This window comes from Hoplias malabaricus, chromosome 2 (assembly GCF_029633855.1).
Source record: "Hoplias malabaricus isolate fHopMal1 chromosome 2, fHopMal1.hap1, whole genome shotgun sequence".
NCBI lineage: Eukaryota > Metazoa > Chordata > Actinopteri > Characiformes > Erythrinidae > Hoplias > Hoplias malabaricus.
The window spans coordinates 72582822-72600476 of NC_089801.1; the positions used below are offsets into that span (position 1 = coordinate 72582822).

At 41.4% G+C, this 17655-nt stretch overlaps 1 protein-coding gene across 2 annotated transcripts; it reads right to left on the bottom strand.

Annotated features, from left to right (window-relative positions):
- Positions 1-1791: 1791 nt before the first annotated feature.
- Positions 1792-15134, bottom strand: cracdlb (cracd like b). 2 transcript variants are annotated; one of them, XM_066661062.1, is made up of 11 exons: positions 15028-15134; positions 11148-11212; positions 10726-10885; positions 8788-8920; positions 8292-8453; positions 8131-8199; positions 6610-6834; positions 4947-6234; positions 2960-3177; positions 2510-2570; positions 1792-2276 (listed from the first exon to the last, which is right to left on the bottom strand). In XM_066661062.1, exons 2-11 carry the CDS (start codon positions 11194-11196, stop codon positions 2143-2145), a joined length of 2499 nt encoding a protein of 832 aa, XP_066517159.1. In that variant the 5' UTR covers positions 11197-11212; positions 15028-15134; the 3' UTR covers positions 1792-2142. The 2 variants fall into 2 exon arrangements, with proteins under 2 accessions (XP_066517159.1, XP_066517158.1); XM_066661061.1 differs by having other exon boundaries at positions 2807-3177.
- Positions 15135-17655: the final 2521 nt, after the last annotated feature.

Consider the following 17655-nt stretch of genomic DNA (forward strand, 5'->3'; position numbering starts at 1 on the left):
TAGCTGTTTGTAAAAGTGTTTCAGGCTGGAAAAAGTGTTTTAGCTGTTTGTAAAAGTGTTTCTGGCTGGTAAAAGTGTTTTAGCTCTTTGTAAAAGTGTTTCGGGCTGGTAAAAGTGTTTTAGCTCTTTGTAAAAGAGTTTCGGCCTGGTAAAAGTGTTTTAGCTGTTTGTAAAAGAGTTTCGGCCAGGTAAAAGTGTTTTAGCTGTTTGTAAAAGTGTTTCGGGCTGGTAAAAGTGTTTTAGCTCTTTGTAAAAGAGTTTCGGCCTGGTAAAAGTGTTTTAGCTGTTTGTAAAAGTGTTTCAGGCTGGAAAAAGTGTTTTAGCTGTTTGTAAAAGTGTTTCTGGCTGGTAAAAGTGTTTTAGCTCTTTGTAAAAGTGTTTCGGGCTGGTAAAAGTGTTTTAGCTCTTTGTAAAAGAGTTTCGGCCTGGTAAAAGTGTTTTAGCTGTTTGTAAATGTGTTTCAGGCTGGTAAAAGTGTTTTAGCTGTTTGTAAATGTGTTTCAGGCTGGTAAAAGTGTTTTAGCTGTTTGTAAAAGTGTTTCGGGCTGGTAAAAGTGTTTTAGCTCTTTGTAAAAGAGTTTCGGCCTGGTAAAAGTGTTTTAGCTCTTTGTAAAAGTGTTTCAGGCTGGAAAAAGTGTTTTAGCTGTTTGTAAAAGTGTTTCTGGCTGGTAAAAGTGTTTTAGCTCTTTGTAAAAGTGTTTCGGGCTGGTAAAAGTGTTTTAGCTCTTTGTAAAAGAGTTTCGGCCTGGTAAAAGTGTTTTAGCTGTTTGTAAATGTGTTTCAGGCTGGTAAAAGTGTTTTAGCTGTTTGTAAATGTGTTTCAGGCTGGTAAAAGTGTTTTAGCTGTTTGTAAAAGTGTTTCGGGCTGGTAAAAGTGTTTTAGCTCTTTGTAAAAGAGTTTCGGCCTGGTAAAAGTGTTTTAGCTGTTTGTAAAAGTGTTTCAGGCTGGTAAAAGTGTTTTAGCTGTTTGTAAAAGTGTTTCGGGCTGGTAAAAGTGTTTCGGGCTGGTAAAAGTGTTTTAGCTCTTTGTAAAAGAGTTTTGGCCTGGTAAAAGTGTTTTAGCTGTTTGTAAATGTGTTTCAGGCTGGTAAAAGTGTTTTAGCTGTTTGTAAAAGTGTTTCGCGCTGGTAAAAGTGTTTTAGCTGTTTGTAAATGTGTTTCAGGCTGATAAAAGTGTTTTAGCTGTTTGTAAATGTGTTTCAGGCTGGTAAAAGTGTTTTAGCTGTTTTTAAATGCGTTTCAGGCTGGTAAAAGTGTTTCAGGCTGGTAAAAGTGTTTTAGCTCTTTGTAAAAGAGTTTCGGCCTGGTAAAAGTGTTTTAGCTGTTTGTAAAAGAGTTTCGGCCTGGTAAAAGTGTTTTAGCTCTTTGTAAATATGTTTCGGGCTGGTAAAAGTGTTTTAGCTCTTTGTAAAGGTTTTGCCCTTCTCGGCCAACATAATTAACTGTTTATTTCTCTTTTCTCAGCAACATTTGAACTATAATATGATCTAAGTGATGAATAAAATGGGCTTTTTTTCCTAATTTTTGCAGCTTAAATTTCTTGTTCGAAAAATGTATATTGTTACAAAATTGGAGGACAGAAAATTCTTTGCTGCAAACAGAGTTCTGATTCTAAAACTGTAATATAATTTTAGATACACACCAAGTACGCTTCGTTTGGAAATATGCATAGCAACCAGTGGTAGACAGTGAAGACTGGAGCATCTGAAGAGTTCATCTGTTCCAATGGTAGACAAATTTCAGTTGAATTCTGCCAGTGAGCAATAAGATCCAATAGTCTGTTTGGTCTTGCAATATTTTAATTTAGTGAAAGTGTGGCTACAGGACACCATTTTAATAAAGCAGAATGGGCTAGAAATCAGATAGGAATATAGTACAGAAATAATATCTGAGGTGCACATGCAAATTTTGCTTGTCAGTGAATTATAAACATGTCTGTTTTGAGTCTATGTGCTTTATTTGGAAATGTAATTTCTGTTATATCTACAATAATTAGTGACTTCATCAAACATCTAATTGTGTACATTGTTGACTGTCCACATGCACACGTTCACAACTGTTATTCTATTTACACATCTATTTAACACATTCATAGATAATCCATAAGTGCACTTTATTGTCTTTGTCTCTTCTGTCTTCTTTTTAATCCAAACTCTTATCACTCCACGCCAGAGACTTCCTCTTTGCAAGCTCCATCCAAGAAGGCTGAGCTCTATCTAATGGGGGTGGTGCTGATGGTGATGATGTTGATGAAGGCTCAGGCTTGGCAGTAGTCACTAATGAGTTATGAAAATAAATAGTGAAAGATTAACTATATGTAAACAGCTCAAATTATCTTGTGATAATATCCTGACATTATATTAACATAATTTGATCATCAGTGTTATAAGCAGATACAACACTTCATTCTAATATTTTTTTGAAAAATGCTATGTGTTTATATGATCAGGCTAATTTCCGAACATGAAAGCTAAGAAATTCTACTCTTCAGTGGCGGACTACGACTTACTGAGATTTGGGGTCCTCCTTTCTGTCTGAGTGTTACTCTTCACCCCAGGTTTTGGCAGTCTCTATTTTAAAAAATAATAAATAAATAAATAAATCAGAAAAGAGTAAAGTGGCAAAAATCACACTTTTGGTATTTTTGTGATCTAGTACAGTGTGGACACACAAATCTGATCTTTTTACATCAAACCTGAGCCACTTTACTCTGTGGTCCTAGATGGACATTCCTATTTTTTTTTTCTTTTATGTCTTAGACTTATTCATGCTAAAAGTATGCATATTTTGTAATTATGTTTAGTACCTTTAGGTCTACTACTTCTTCTCCATTTTCTAACTGGTACAAAATGCTCTTTTCGGCTCGTCTTTCCACTGATGCCCTTGGAGCTGGTTTGGGTGGAATTTGCTGTGATGATTGGTTGTCTAGTTGTAGCTCTGTGCTGTTGCATGCTCTAACCTGGGATTTGTTGGTGGACTGTAACTGTGATCTAGGCTGTGGTGTTGGTCTTTTTTGAGAAGTAGACGTAGAAGGTATAGATGAAGATGTAGAATTTGTTGGGGGTGTACATGGCTGTGTGGAATGTTTGATAGTAGAGGACTGGTGAGCTCTTGTCCTCTCTCGAGCCAGGCTCATCCATGTTGGCTCAGATCCAGTATTTGCTTCCCTGTCTGATCCTGGCAGAGAAGAAACAAATAGCACAACTGATGGTGACACAAACAAATAGGTGTATGGCAAATACATGGAAATGTGCAAAGGAAAAAGAGTAAGCATGGAAAACATAATTTAATTAAAATAAAACATATATTAATTTTTTCAGGAGGTTCTTGTAAAATAATCCAGCTGTACAAAGAAATGTCAAAAACTGAAGTTTCTCATTGATGCTAGTGATCTCCAACCAATGGCCTGGCCACCCCAGAGGACAGCACTCAAGTGCATGTAAGAGGTTTGATACTGTCTATGAGGTTCAGAAGTGAATATGTGAGAGTATAGTAGTGTGTGTGAGAGATTTGATGCTGTGTATGAGATTCAGTAGTGAATAACAGAGTGCAGTAGTGTGTAAGTGAGGTTTAATATAATGTATGAAATTTACTAGTGGAAAAAAGAGAGTGCAGTAGTGTGTAAGTGAGGTTTGATACTGTGTATGAGGTTCAGTAGTGAATAAGAGAGAGTGCAGTAGTGTGTAAGTGAGGTTTGATACTGTGTATGAGGTTCAGTAGTGAATAAGAGAGAGTGCAGTAGTGTGTAAGTGAGGTTTGATACTGTGTATGAGGTTCAGTAGTGAATAAGAGAGAGTGCAGTTGTATACATGAGATTTGATACTGTGTATGAGGTTCAGTAGTGAAAAGGAGAGAGTGCAATAGTGTGTACATGAGGTTTGATACTGTGCATGAGATTCAGTAGTTAAAAAGAGTGCAGTAGTGTGTGAGGTTTGATACAGTGTATGAAGTTCAGTAGTAAATAAGAGAGTGCAGTAGTGTGTAAGTGAGGTTTGATACTGTGTACGAGGTTCAGTAGTGAAAAAGAGAGAGTGCAGTAGTGTGTACATGAGATTTGATACTGTGCATGAGATTCAGTAGTTAAAAAGAGTGCAGTAGTGTGTGAGGTTTGATACTGTGTATGATATTCAGTAGTGAATAAGAGAGTGCAGTAGTGTGTAAGTGAGGTTTGATACTGTGTATGAGGTTCAGTAGTGAATAAGAGAGTGCAGTAATGTATAAGTGAGGTTTGATACAGTGTATGAAGTTCAGTAGTGAATAAGAGAGTGCAGTAATGTGTAAGTGAGGTTTGATACTGTGTAAGAGGTTCAGTAGTGAATAAGAGAGAGTGCAGTAGTGTGTGAGAAAGGTTTGATACTGTGTATGAGGTTCAGTAGTGAAAAGGAGATTGTGCAGTAGTGTGTATGTGAGGTTTAATAGAGTGTATGAGGTTCAGTAGTGAATAAGAGTGCAGTAATGTGTAAGTGAGGTTTGATACAGTGTATGAAGTTTAGTAGTGAATAAGAGAGTGCAGTAGTGTGTTAGTGAGGTTTGATACTGTGTATAAGGTTTAGTAGTGAACAATTGGTGGTATTGTGCCTTGTTTATTATTAATCTAGAAGTGTTTTTGACCAGAAGGAGGATGGCTCCCACTTGTGAGTCCAGGTTCCTCCCAAGGTTTACTCCTCCAGTTTTGAGGGAGTCTTTACTTGCTGTTTTCACATTTGGCTAGCTCAACTCTGGGGTTTTGTTTGATTTTGTTGATATTTTGTCTTATTACTGGATTTGTTTATAGCTGTTTTGTGACAAAATCATTTGTTAAAAGCACTATACTAATACATTTAGATTTTTTCTTTTACATGATTGTTGTGCAGATTTAAATTCAGTCTAAAGAGCCTCTCATAAATTTGACCGAATAACCATTACTCTCACAGTGATTGATCATTATATTAAGAAATTAAAGTTACCTGTATCTACGTTTGTATCTTTTTGTGGTGCATTATTTGTCTGAACACTGGATTTTCTCTCTGTGCTGACTTCTTCCATGTCCCTGGGAAATGGTTCCTTTCCCATAAGCCCTTCAGAATCTGTAAGCATTTGCTGAGCATCAAGACTATGTCGCTTTATTGTGTCTTCTGATTTCGCCACATCAGAGCGATACCTTAGAGATAAAGAGGTGGTTCGGAGCTTGACTCCAAAAAGACCTCTTCTCTCTTCGGGTGCTTGTGCTTTTTCACTTTTTTCATTATCTTCACTGCCCAGTCCTGTCCTGGAGACATTCTGGGGTATTACTTCCTTCTGCAAAACGCTTCTTTTATCTAAAGAGAATGGAGGGTTTTTGGAGACCTCACTATGTCTTGTATTCTCCATTTTTTCTGCTCTTTGTTCCAGGCTCTGACCATGGGCTGAGTTCCTTAATAAGGCTGTATTAGCCGAGCTTTCTTCATCCTTACTCAGGTTCTCAATGCTTGTTGTCTTGGAACGATATTTTGCAGATGAAATGGAAAACCGAAATGAGCTGGGCCTCTGTAGTTTATTATCTTCCTTTAGAGATTCAGCCAAATCTACAGATGGCACTGAGTTCCTGCAGTTTGATTCAGGAAGATAGGTCTCCTTTTCAGTTTCTATAGACTTTGTTTTAGATAATTTGTCCAAGCTTGGCTTTTTAGTGCGTGGTGCTGGAACAGGATAGGGTTTAGTAAAGGGTTCTGAAGATCTTGAAACATCAGCATCACCAAGCTTTTCCAATGTCTCAGTTTGAGCCACATTACCCAGGTTCCCTTCAGCAACATGAAAATCAGTTACTGGAGTCAACACCGTTGCTGACCCAGCAGACTGACATGCCAAGCTGTTAACGGAATGAAACTCTTCATTGGCATCAGCTGATTTTTCTTTGGTGTTTTGGTTATCAGTATTTAAAGGTTCTTTTCCCACTTGCTCTCCATCACTGCTTAAGGATTTCAGAGATGTAGTTTCATCAGGGTGTTGAATAGACTGTGCATTGGTAGTGATTTTGACCTCAGGTTGCTGTTGCTTGCCAGACTTCAGAACTTCATCATCCCCACACAGTGGACCCACATTTTTTAAAGTCAGATTTTCTTGTTGCTCTTGTAGATGCAGAGTAGAATGAGGGCCTAGTGATTTGAGCTCCTCCTTGTGGTCAAGAGTCTCTGTAGACTCACATTGTTGTTCCTCTGTCTCAGATAAAGGCTGGTCCAGGCTGTTCATGCTGCTTGAACGTTGGCGGCACACATCCTGAATCAAAAATCAAGGCAAGAAAATGAATAAAAGACAAAATATGCATTGTTTGAAATGTGTATGTGGTTAAATTATACCACAAAATATTTCCACAACAAACATTGACCATGCCTCCGAAGTGGCTTAGTAGTCTAAGCTTTAGTCCTATCACCAGGAGATCGCTGTTTTGACCTCCAATGATGCCTCAGGCCTCTGAAGCCAGTTGCCATAAGAGAACACAAATGGCTTTGATTTCTCTTGGTGGGCGGGATGACCCCCTTCTCCCATTATCACATAGTACAATGCCATCCCAACATCAACACACTTTTTCTCATCTGAATGAGAGATAACCAGTTTAAGAGAGATAACCAGTTTTAAGCACTGGATCCTTACTGCTGACAGTTTCATTCCCTTTGTGCTTGCTCTTTGATTCCTGGGCTTGATGGACATGCGGTGCCGTGCGGCTGAGTTGTCTAAGCAGGACACAGAATGAGCAGGGCTACTAAAGTCCACACCAGCAGAGGACGAAGGTGACTCCATAGGTGATGAGATGACAGCCTGATGAGACAGGCGTGATATTGGTGAAAGAGGCCTCGATGGGGGCTGTGAGGGACCACCCTGAGATTAAAAAAAAACATTGAATTCATATTAAAATGACCTTGTAATTTTACTATGAAACACCTTAAAATTTACTAGAGTAGATTCCAGCAATGGGGTGAGCACTTTTTTTAAGGATTTTTGAGTTGAATTTTAAATCAGGTTTTGAAAACTAATTTACATAAAAAAGCAACCTTCAAAATCTCCTCAGTGACTATCGCGTTGTGCATCAAACAACCAGACCACCATACATGTGGCTTTTCTTTATTTTACACAGAGATCCAGTCAAATGACAATGTGGTTTTTAATTAAAGAAACAATATAAAAAAGTGAGGATTTCTTACAATAAACAGACCTGTTTGTGCTGCTATTTTTTATCATACAATAATCTAAAAAGCTTCAGTGTTAACATGCAATGTTTGCTGCGTAGTCAGTGTCATTCATTCATTGTCTGTAACCTTTTATCCAGTTCAGGGTCACGGTGGGTCTGGAGCCTACCCTGATTCATTGGACACAATGCAGGAACAAACACTGGAGGGGGCGCCAGTCCTTCACAGGGCAATACACACACATTCACTCACACCTACGGACACTTTTGAGTCACCTACCAACATGTGTTTCTTTTTTTACTGTGGGAGGAAACCAGAACACCCGGAGGAAACCCACACAGAAACAGGGAGAACACACCACACTCCTCACAGACAGTCACCTGGAGGAAACCCACGCAGACACAGGGAGAACACACCACACTCCTCACAGACAGTCACCTGGAGGAAACCCACACAGACACAGGGAGAACACACCACACTCCTAACAGACAGTCACACGGAGAAAACCCATGCAGACACAGGGAGAAGACACCACACTCCTCACAGACAGTCACCTGGAGGAAACCCACGCAGACACAGGGAGAACACACCACACTCCTAACAGACAGTCACAGGGAGAAAACCCATGCAGACACAGGGAGAACACACCACACTCCTCACAGACAGTCACCCGGAGCGGGGCTTGAACCCACCACAACCTCCAGGTCCCTAGAGCAGTGTGACTGCGACACTCCCTGCTGCACCACCGTGCCGCCCTGTGGTCAATGTCAGTTAAACTATAAAAACTCCTTCTGAAAGGCATTTTCTGACAAAATAAATTATAGTTTAATAAATGTAAGATTTTCGTTCATTTAAGATACATTCGAATAACAAATAGATAATCAATACCAACATAATGTATTTATACTTGAGTATTCACGCTTTTTGAGCTAGCCCTTATACATTCAAATTATTGTTATGGTGTATTGGAATAACAATACGTTGTTACCTGCTCTTCCTCCTCACTGCCTGTTCCTGCCAGACTTAATGAACTGAGATGCTGTTTAGGCTCAGGATACTATAAAGGAATTATTAATAGAGATTTAGTTCCATGAAAGGTAATCAAACTACACAGCAAATCACAACTGGGCATAGAACCATTTTATTCACCTTATAGGATGTTCCATGTGTGGATACCTCTTGAAATGACATTTCAGGAGGACTGCAAGGTAAGCCATCGTCCTCAGACATTGTTCCAGAGTCTTCAATGCGCTTCCCAGGAATTAACAAAAGAGGAGGGCCCAGTCGCATGTTCTGTTGCTGTAACTTCAGCTGTTTGGAGTTCATGATAAATTATTTAGTTTCTGTATGATGCTACTTTCACATGTCAAATAAAAAAAGTGCAATTTTCTCCCACAGCTGCCTTTGATTTTCAATAACAAATATTTGCAGAGACATTTAATAATATTAATATCTGTTTCAACATTGCTAAAACCACATGCAAACTATCCAGTTTAGAGCTAAATATAAATATAAACCTGACCCATGAGATATGGTTACAGACTTTTGAATGTGAGAGTATTGTGAATACAATTATATGGACTGGGTGGAGCAGGTGGAGGTCAGAATATTTACAGAGACATTGGCTATGAGAATGCTGCCTCACCTGCAATGCTTTAATCTTACTGTGCACATTCTCCTGTGAGAGAACCCTTGTTGGCTCAGAGGGTTGGGACTGATCAGCCAGGAAAATGCTGTCATGGGACAGTGCCCTAGAACTTAATGTCCCTTGTGGGTACCTGAAACATGAGATCAAGAGCAAATGGACATGAAAAGACTGGGACGCAGCCTATATGTTTAGTCTGAAAGTCATAAGGGCTTATTATTCATTCATTCATTATCTGTAACCCTTATCCAGTTCAGGGCGGCAGTGGGTCCAGAGCCTACTTGGAATCATTGGACGCAAGGCGAGAAAACACCCGTTAGGGGACGCCAGTCCTTCACAGGGCAACACACACTCACACACTCATACCTACAGACACTTCTGAGTCGCCAATCCACCTACCAACGTCTGTTTTTGGACTGCGAGGAAACCGGAGCTCCTGGAGGAAGACACAGACAGTCACCTGGAGGAGTGTGGTGTGTTCTCCCTGTGCCTGTGTGGGTTTCCTCTTGGTGACTGTCTGTGAGGAGTGTGGTGTGTTCTCCCTGTGTCTGTGTGGGTTTCCTCCGGTTGACTATCTGTGAGGAGTGTGGTGTGTTCTCCCTGTGTCTGTGTGGGTTTCCTCTTGGTGACTGTCTGTGAGGAGTGTGGTGTGTTCTCCCTGTGTCCGTGTGGGTTTCCTCCAGGTGACTGTCTGTGAGGAGTGTGGTGTGTTCTCCCTGTGTCTGCGTGGGTTTCCTCCGGGTGACTGTCTGTGAGGAGTGTGGTGTGTTCTCCCTGTGTCTGCGTGGGTTTCCTCTTGGTGACTGTCTGAGAGGAGTGTGGTGTGTTCTCCCTGTGTCTGCGTGGGTTTCCTCTTGGTGACTGTCTGTGAGGAGTGTGGTGTGTTCTCCCTGTGTCTGCGTGGGTTTCCTCCGGGTGACTGTCTGTGAGGAGTGTGGTGTGTTCTCCCTGTGTCTGCATGGGTTTCCTCTTGGTGACTGTCTGTGAGGAGTGTGGTGTGTTCTCCCTGTGTCTGCGTGGGTTTCCTCCGGGTGACTGTCTGTGAGGAGTGTGGTGTGTTCTCCCTGTGTCTGCATGGGTTTCCTCTTGGTGACTGTTTGTGAGGAGTGTGGTGTGTTCTCCCTGTGTCTGTGTGGGTTTCCTCTTGGTGACTGTCTGTGAGGAGTGTGGTGTGTTCTCCCTGTGTCTGCGTGGGTTTCCTCCGGGTGACTGTCTGTGAGGAGTGTGGTGTGTTCTCCCTGTGTCTGCGTGGGTTTCCTCCGGTTGACTATCTGTGAGGAGCGTGGTGTGTTCTCCCTGTGTCTGTGTGGGTTTCCTCTTGGTGACTGTCTATGAGGAGTGTGGTGTGTTCTCCCTGTGTCTGCGTGGGTTTCCTCCGGGTGACTGTCTGTGAGGAGTGTGGTGTGTTCTCCCTGTGTCTGCGTGGGTTTCCTCCGGGTGACTGTCTGTGAGGAGTGTGGTGTGTTCTCCATGTGTGTGCGTGGGTTTCTTCCGGGTGACTGTCTGTGAGGAGTGTGGTGTGTTCTCCCTGTGTCTGCGTGGGTTTCCTCCGGGTGACTGTCTGTGAGGAGTGTGGTGTGTTCTCCATGTGTGTGCGTGGGTTTCTTCCGGGTGACTGTCTGTGAGGAGTGTGGTGTGTTCTCCCTGTGTCTGCGTGGGTTTCCTCCGGGTGCTCCGGTTTCCTCCCACGGTCCAAAAACACATGTTGGTAGGTGAATTGGCAACTCAAAAGTGTCCGTGTGTTGCCCTGTGAAGGACTGGCGCCCCTCCATTGTGCCCAATGATTCCACGACCCTGAACTGAATAAAGGTTACAGATAATGAATGAATGAATGAAAAAATGAGAATTCTGCCAAACGGATGAGTTTAAGGGATGCTATTCCACAATAATGGAATAGAAATTCAACACTGACATTCGAATAGTCAGTTATCCACTTACTGACAGCAGTCATCCTCAGAGTCGCCTTCTCCTCTCCTGGTTTCCTGTGCAGTAACATCACTAGTGGACTTGCTCTGCTTCATCTGACCTTCAGTCTCCTTCTTTTTCAGACGGCCAAAAAGTCTCGTCTTCAAGAATTTAAACCGTGATTTCTTTCTCCCTAATTCACACAAATAAAATTATAGGCTCTTTCTCAAAATGAGACATGTTTCATATTTCATTGACTAGATTTCAAATGCATCAACTGCCTGGTCATATTCCATTATTCTTAATTTCGTTTTATTTCATCAGTAAACGTATTTGTTTACATGTAAGGAACATCACAATGAATATCACAACATGACACAAGTAGTTGTAATCCAATTTAGTGAACATATAGTCGCTATTTATAACTAGCATGACTGCAACAATAAGCCTCAAACCTGTTAACTCCTCTGTATTTCCGTCCACCTCCCCTGGGCTGGACTCCATGGTCTTATCTGATGACCTACATTTTAAGACACACAGATAAGATAACAACAGATTGTAATTTCAGAAGTGAACACACACAAACACACACACCAAATAGTGATACAGATATCTGTCTATAGTATGTGAGCAGCGTTGGCCCAATTTTTGCTTTGAGCTTTAGAAACCGACCAAGTCTGTGGGATGTATATATATTTATTTAACATGGAAGTCATAGGAACAAGATAGACACAATATCTACAAACATTGATCTATTATTTACTAAATTTAATTATGCTTGTACGTATTAATTACTTCAAAGTCAACCATAAACATAAATGTCTCTCCTGAGTTTTAAATGTGGATATGTAGTGTTTACACTAAAATGGTTAAATTGTATTTATATGATAAAATAGTGACTTTCTCTGTGCTGTTTTGCCATACACGTACCACTGCATGAAAACTGATCTAAAAATGAATTTTATGTCAAGCCCTTTTAGAAATAATAGCTTTCTGTGATGTGGTTTTAAAAAGCTTTACATATTTGTCTGGTTCCTGTTTCCACAACTCTGAACAATTTTGTAATTTTGCTCCTGGGCACCCCCTACAGTTGAAGTGTACAGCTGCAGTGTAATCCACTATTAAATCACAGTCCTGAAATCAAGGGGATGGAGTAGTGCGTGGTTTCCTACCCACCTCCATAAGATACATAGTGCAGTTTCTGCATTGCTGAGCCTGGAGTAGCTCTGGTAAAACTGTACATGGTGTTCTTTCTACCAAGTGTACCAAGTGTTAATATCAAACTAAACTATATGAACTATATATCAAACTATGGTTTATACTTTTTAATTATGTCATCATATTCTCATTGAATTTGTACTATTTCTTCTATGCAAACATCTAAAGGAAACTGATGTATTCATAAAAGGGAAAGCACACTGTTTTGATGGCTTTGGTACATAAATATATATATATATATATATATATATATATATTTTAATACATAAGGACATTAATTTGGAAACCCAGAAACTGTGAAATAAAAACTCCCAGTCAGTTTTTTTTTTGTCATAAGCATGTCTCAGACAACTTATTAAAAGGCAAACTTGTGGAAAAAAAGGGTTATAAGATGTTCCTTTTAAATAAACGTGTTTAATTTGGATGTACACTTTCTATCACAATTTCCAATCGTATACTTCTGGCTTTTTCATAGATCTAACAGCAGATGTCACTTTAGTCACTGCTGCTAGTCAAACATTACCCAACTGAGCAGCTTTTGGGACTGAAACTCCTGCCATTCGTTTCCTGATAATGAAAACTTACAAGTTTAAGTTTAGAAAGAGAGTTATTAGATATTTTCTTAGTACCTTCAGTAATATTCTTTATCTGTTCGGTTCCATTACTAAGACAAACTGGCCCAGCACTGGTTTATTTACATGTCACAAAACATGGTTGAAATCCTGTAATCCTGCCTGGACACAACGTTTCCTGTTTTTCTCCATTCAGTTATACAGTCATTTAACTTTAATGTGGCCCTCATTTTTATATTGACACAAAAAGTCCATTAAACCGAATAGTAAAAGCAGCATATGTAAGGATTGTGTAGTCCCAGTCTTTCTTTTTCATATGGCTTTGTGTGCTACATCGGTAGCCTCCTGTAATACAAACAGCCTTGTGTCTGGGGATAAAAGGCTGTTTAATGGAGACAGAGCCACCTGACGCTGGTGCAGCACTTGACTTTTGCTCAGGCAAAGAGACTGGTTGCCTAGCGATGCACACTGCTTGGGTGACGTGACATGACATTAAATAAGTGAGAGACATGGTTGGCTGTGCCTGATCAGTGCAGCGATGTAGGGACTCATGGCTTTAAATCAGACACACAACTATCCCATTAACTGTGCGGTGGTATTTAGAATAAGACAAAATAAATAACAGTCAGTTTCCGTAAATCTTAGCTGTTTTTATTGCCCTCTGTTCAGTGAAAAAACACCCAATTAAAAAAAAACCTATTGTCACTGAAACATTATCCAGAAGTAGGGGAAACCAAGGTATTTAATGTGTGTGTGTGTGTGTGTGTGTGTGTGTGTGTGTTAAAAATCAAATTTAAAAAAATCCTGTAGAGAATTTGTAAATTGTATTCTAGGAATTCTATTTTTATTCCAATTATCCAGATGTATTCCTTATTATTAGAGCCTCTATTTCAGTGAGGTTGCTTGTTAAGGGCCGATATAGCTGAATGTTTTGTATCTCCAGCCTACAGCGAGTAAAGGAAAACTAGTGTGCAGTGGGAGATCAGGATGATCATTCTTGTCCAGATTAAGTCCAAGATATTTAAAGCAGTCTACAACTTGCACATATTCTTTCCTGGTTGTAATTGAGCTATGATCACTGCAGTGGGAAATCTGGCAAGCACATAATCATGCCTATGGACACTTAAGTAGCCAATCCACCTACCAACATGTGCTTTTGGCTTGTCTGAGGAAACTGGAGCACCTGGAGGAAACCAAGGCTGACACAGGAAGAACACAGCAAACTCCTCAGTGTGACCCAGAATGGGGCTAGAACTCACATCCCTAGGACCCTGGAGATGCGTGACTGCCACACTAACTGTTGCACCACCATGCTGCCCTAGCTTTCGTTTAGGTTTAGAAAATGTTTTATATAAATATGTATATATGTATATAACATATACGAGGCGTTTTTGCATAACATACTTACATGTGTATAATACATGTAATATTGTTAATAATCATTCATTCATTCATTATCTGTAACCCTTATTCAGTTCAGGGTCGCGGTGGGTCCAGAGCCTACCTGGAATCATTGGGCGCAAGGCAGGAATACACCCTGGAGGGGGTGCCAGTCCTTCACAGGGCAACACACACACTCACACATTCACTCACACACAACTACAGACACTTTTGAGTCTCCAATCCACCTACCAACGTTACCAACACCAACGTGTTTTTGGACTGTGGGTGGAAACAGGAGCACCCAGAAGAGACCCATGCAGACACAAGGAGAACACACCACACTCCTCACAGACAGTCACCCGGAGGAAACCCACGCAGACACAGGGAGAACACACCACACTCCTCACAGACAGTCACCCGGAGGAAACCCACGCAGACACAGGGAGAACACACCACACTCCTCACAGACAGTCACCCGGAGGAAACCCACGCAGACACAGGGAGAACACACCACACTCCTCACAGACAGTCACCTGGAGGAAACCCACGCAGACACAGAGAGAACACACCACACTCCTCACAGACAGTCGCCTGGAGGAAACCCACGCAGACACAGAGAGAACAAACCACACTCCTCACAGACAGTCACCCGGAGGAAACCCACGCAGACACAGGGAGAACACACCACACTCCTCACAGACAGTCACCCGGAGGAAACCCACGCAGACACAGGGAGAACACACCACACTCCTCACAGACAGTCGCCCGGAGGAAACCCACGCAGACACAGAGAGAACAAACCACACTCCTGACAGACAGTCACCCGGAGGAAACCCACGCAGACACAGGGAGAACACACCACACTCCTCACAGACAGTCACCCGGAGGAAACCCACGCAGACACAGGGAGAACACACCACACTCCTCACAGACAGTCACCCGGAGGAAACCCACGCAGACACAGAGAGAACACACCACACTCCTCACAGACAGTCACCCGGAGGAAACCCACGCAGTTTTAAATTTACAAACACTGAAAGAGTGCATTTCGCATGGAAGGTAAGTTATTACAAATGGTCAAAGGAAACAAGTATTTCCCCCTACATTAATTGAAACTACCTTAAAATATTTGTGTCCCCACACTTTTAAACGTGTAACTCACCAGTGGGTTAAAATGCAGCTAAAGTTGGCCTCTTCTCCTGAGAAGCTGCTGTGACTCCTTCTTCGTTACTTGTTTGCCTCTGTTTTTGAGGAGAACACCATGCCCACCCACCCACACACACACACACTCTCTCTCTCTCTCTCTCTCTCTCTCTCTCTCTCACACACACACACACACACTAGAATCCCCTGCTCAGTGACATTACATCACCATCATCTGCAAAAAAGGAAAACAGAGGAACAAGGGATAAGTATGAACCTGTCTCTGAAGATGAATAAATGATTACGTACGATAAAAGTATAACGTTATCTCTTCCAAAGTCTTGTGTGAACCAGAATTATCCAAAATACAATAGATGTGATAGGACTAAAGTATAATGGAAGCAGGGCATTTTAGGTGCACAAGAACATGTTAAAGGGTTTAAAGAGTTAAGTTTCAAACTGGTTTCTTCTCTACACAGAAATGCCACTGAGAGAAAAGGAGCTGAACTTTTCAATAGTCTGGCAGTGTACAGAGGACGGTGCAATGTTTCCTTTCAGAGCTAACTACACATACACAAAGGCAGCTTTCAAAAGCCACAGACTCACAAATCTAACAAAGCTACAACCTCCACAATCCCACTGCTTTACAAAGCAATCTGTTACTTCCTTCATTGAAAATAAATGTTCATTTTTAAAAATAAATATTGCTAAAATAAGACTGAAAGTGTTGTGCGCTCTGCATATAAATATTAGAAAAACCTCAGGATATTCACTGTTTCTTAACTAAAAATGCTAATAGTAGCACACCAAGTATATTTTTATGTCATACAATGTGGCACGGTGGTGCAGCAGGTAGGTGTCGCAGTCACACAGCTCCAGGGGCCTGGAGGTTGTGGGTTCGATTCCCGCTCCAGGTGACTGTCTGTGAGGAGTGTGGTGTGTTCTCCCTGTGTCTGTGTGGGTTTCCTCCGGGTGACTGTCTGTGAGGAGTGTGGTGTGTTCTCCCTGTGTCTGTGTGGGTTTCCTCCGGGTGACTGTCTGTGAGGAGTGTGGTGTGTTCTCCCTGTGTCTGCGTGGGTTTCCTCCGGGTGACTGTCTGTGAGGAGTGTGGTGTGTTCTCTCTGTGTCTGCGTGGGTTTCCTCCGGGTGACTGTCTGTGAGGAGTGTGGTGTGTTCTCCCTGTGTCTGTGTGGGTTTCCTCCGGGTGACTGTCTGTGAGGAGTTGGTGTGTTCTCCCAGTGTTTACATGGGTTTCCTCCAGGTGACTGTCTGTGAGGAGTGTGGTGTGTTCTCACTGTGTCTGCGTGGGATTCCTCCGGGTGACTGTCTGTGAGGAGTGTAGTGTGTTCTCCCTGTGTCTGCGTGGGTTTCCTCCGGGTGACTGTCTGTGAGGAGTGTGGTGTGTTCTCCCTGTGTCTGCGTGGGTTTCCTCCGGGTGCTCCAGTTTCCTCTCACGCTCCAAAAACACACGTTGGTAGGTGGATTGGCGACTTAAAAGCGTCCGTAGGTGTGAGTGAATGTGTGTGTGTGTCTGTGTTGCCCTGTGAAGGACTGACGCCCCCTCCAGGGTGTGTTCCCGCCTTGCGCCCAATGATTCCAGGTAGGCTCTGGACCCACCGTGACCCTGAATTGGATAAGGGTTACAGATAATGGATGGATGGATGGATGGATGGACAATGTTAAGATACACATGAATCTATGTGAGATTACTACAAATCCATACTTTGAGGTAAGTGTGTGATGATTTAGCCACATTGAACAATGCAAAATAATGGTCACAAGTAAAGATTTGCATTTCAGTCAAACTTGATATGGGCATTTTTAAGACAATATTCAATAAATGTTGCGTAATGCTACTAAATATTCCTTTTCACCAATCAGTATCTCACAGTATGACCACAAAATCATATTGTGAATATTTGCTCAGCTATCTATCAGTCTATCTATCTATCTATCTATCTATCTATCGTTACACTTATATAGCGCCTTTCTAGACACCCAAGGACACTTTACAACCCACACTACTCAGAACACTCAATCCACACACACTTAGCTGTTACTAAACGTTTAACATATTAAAGTCCCTAAATGAACTAAACTAAAAGTGTATGATTGTATGTTAGAATCCAAATGTAGAGATTGCTGTTTATTTCTGTGATGCTATATCTGCACTTTGGCAATCGGCTCCCTGGTGGGAGAGGCGTGTTTTTCGTTTGCCCTGCAGAAGTCTTTCGCCAGCTGTAGTAGCTTTTCTTTGCTCGTTTCATTGGACTGGAATGTTTTAAAGTTCATGACTATTCAAATAAGACACCATTTTGATGCATCCCGAAACATCAATTCCAGTGAAGAATTAAAGAAAGTCTTTAAACACAAAGCACATCTAGGATGATCAACTGCGTTTAATGTAATGAGAACATTGTGTATAGTTGTGGACATGTTGCTAAATCAATATAAGCCAAATCCAAATCCAATCTAATTTATTTATATAGTGTCTTTTACAACTGACGTTGTCACAAAGCAGCTTCACGTAGTCAGTATCAGTACAGAACATTTAAATATGTCAAATCTTGGTACATTTACTTATACAGATAGAATTCTGATATCAGATTCCTATGAAATCTGATTGCATTCTCAGTTTCGGTAGTCC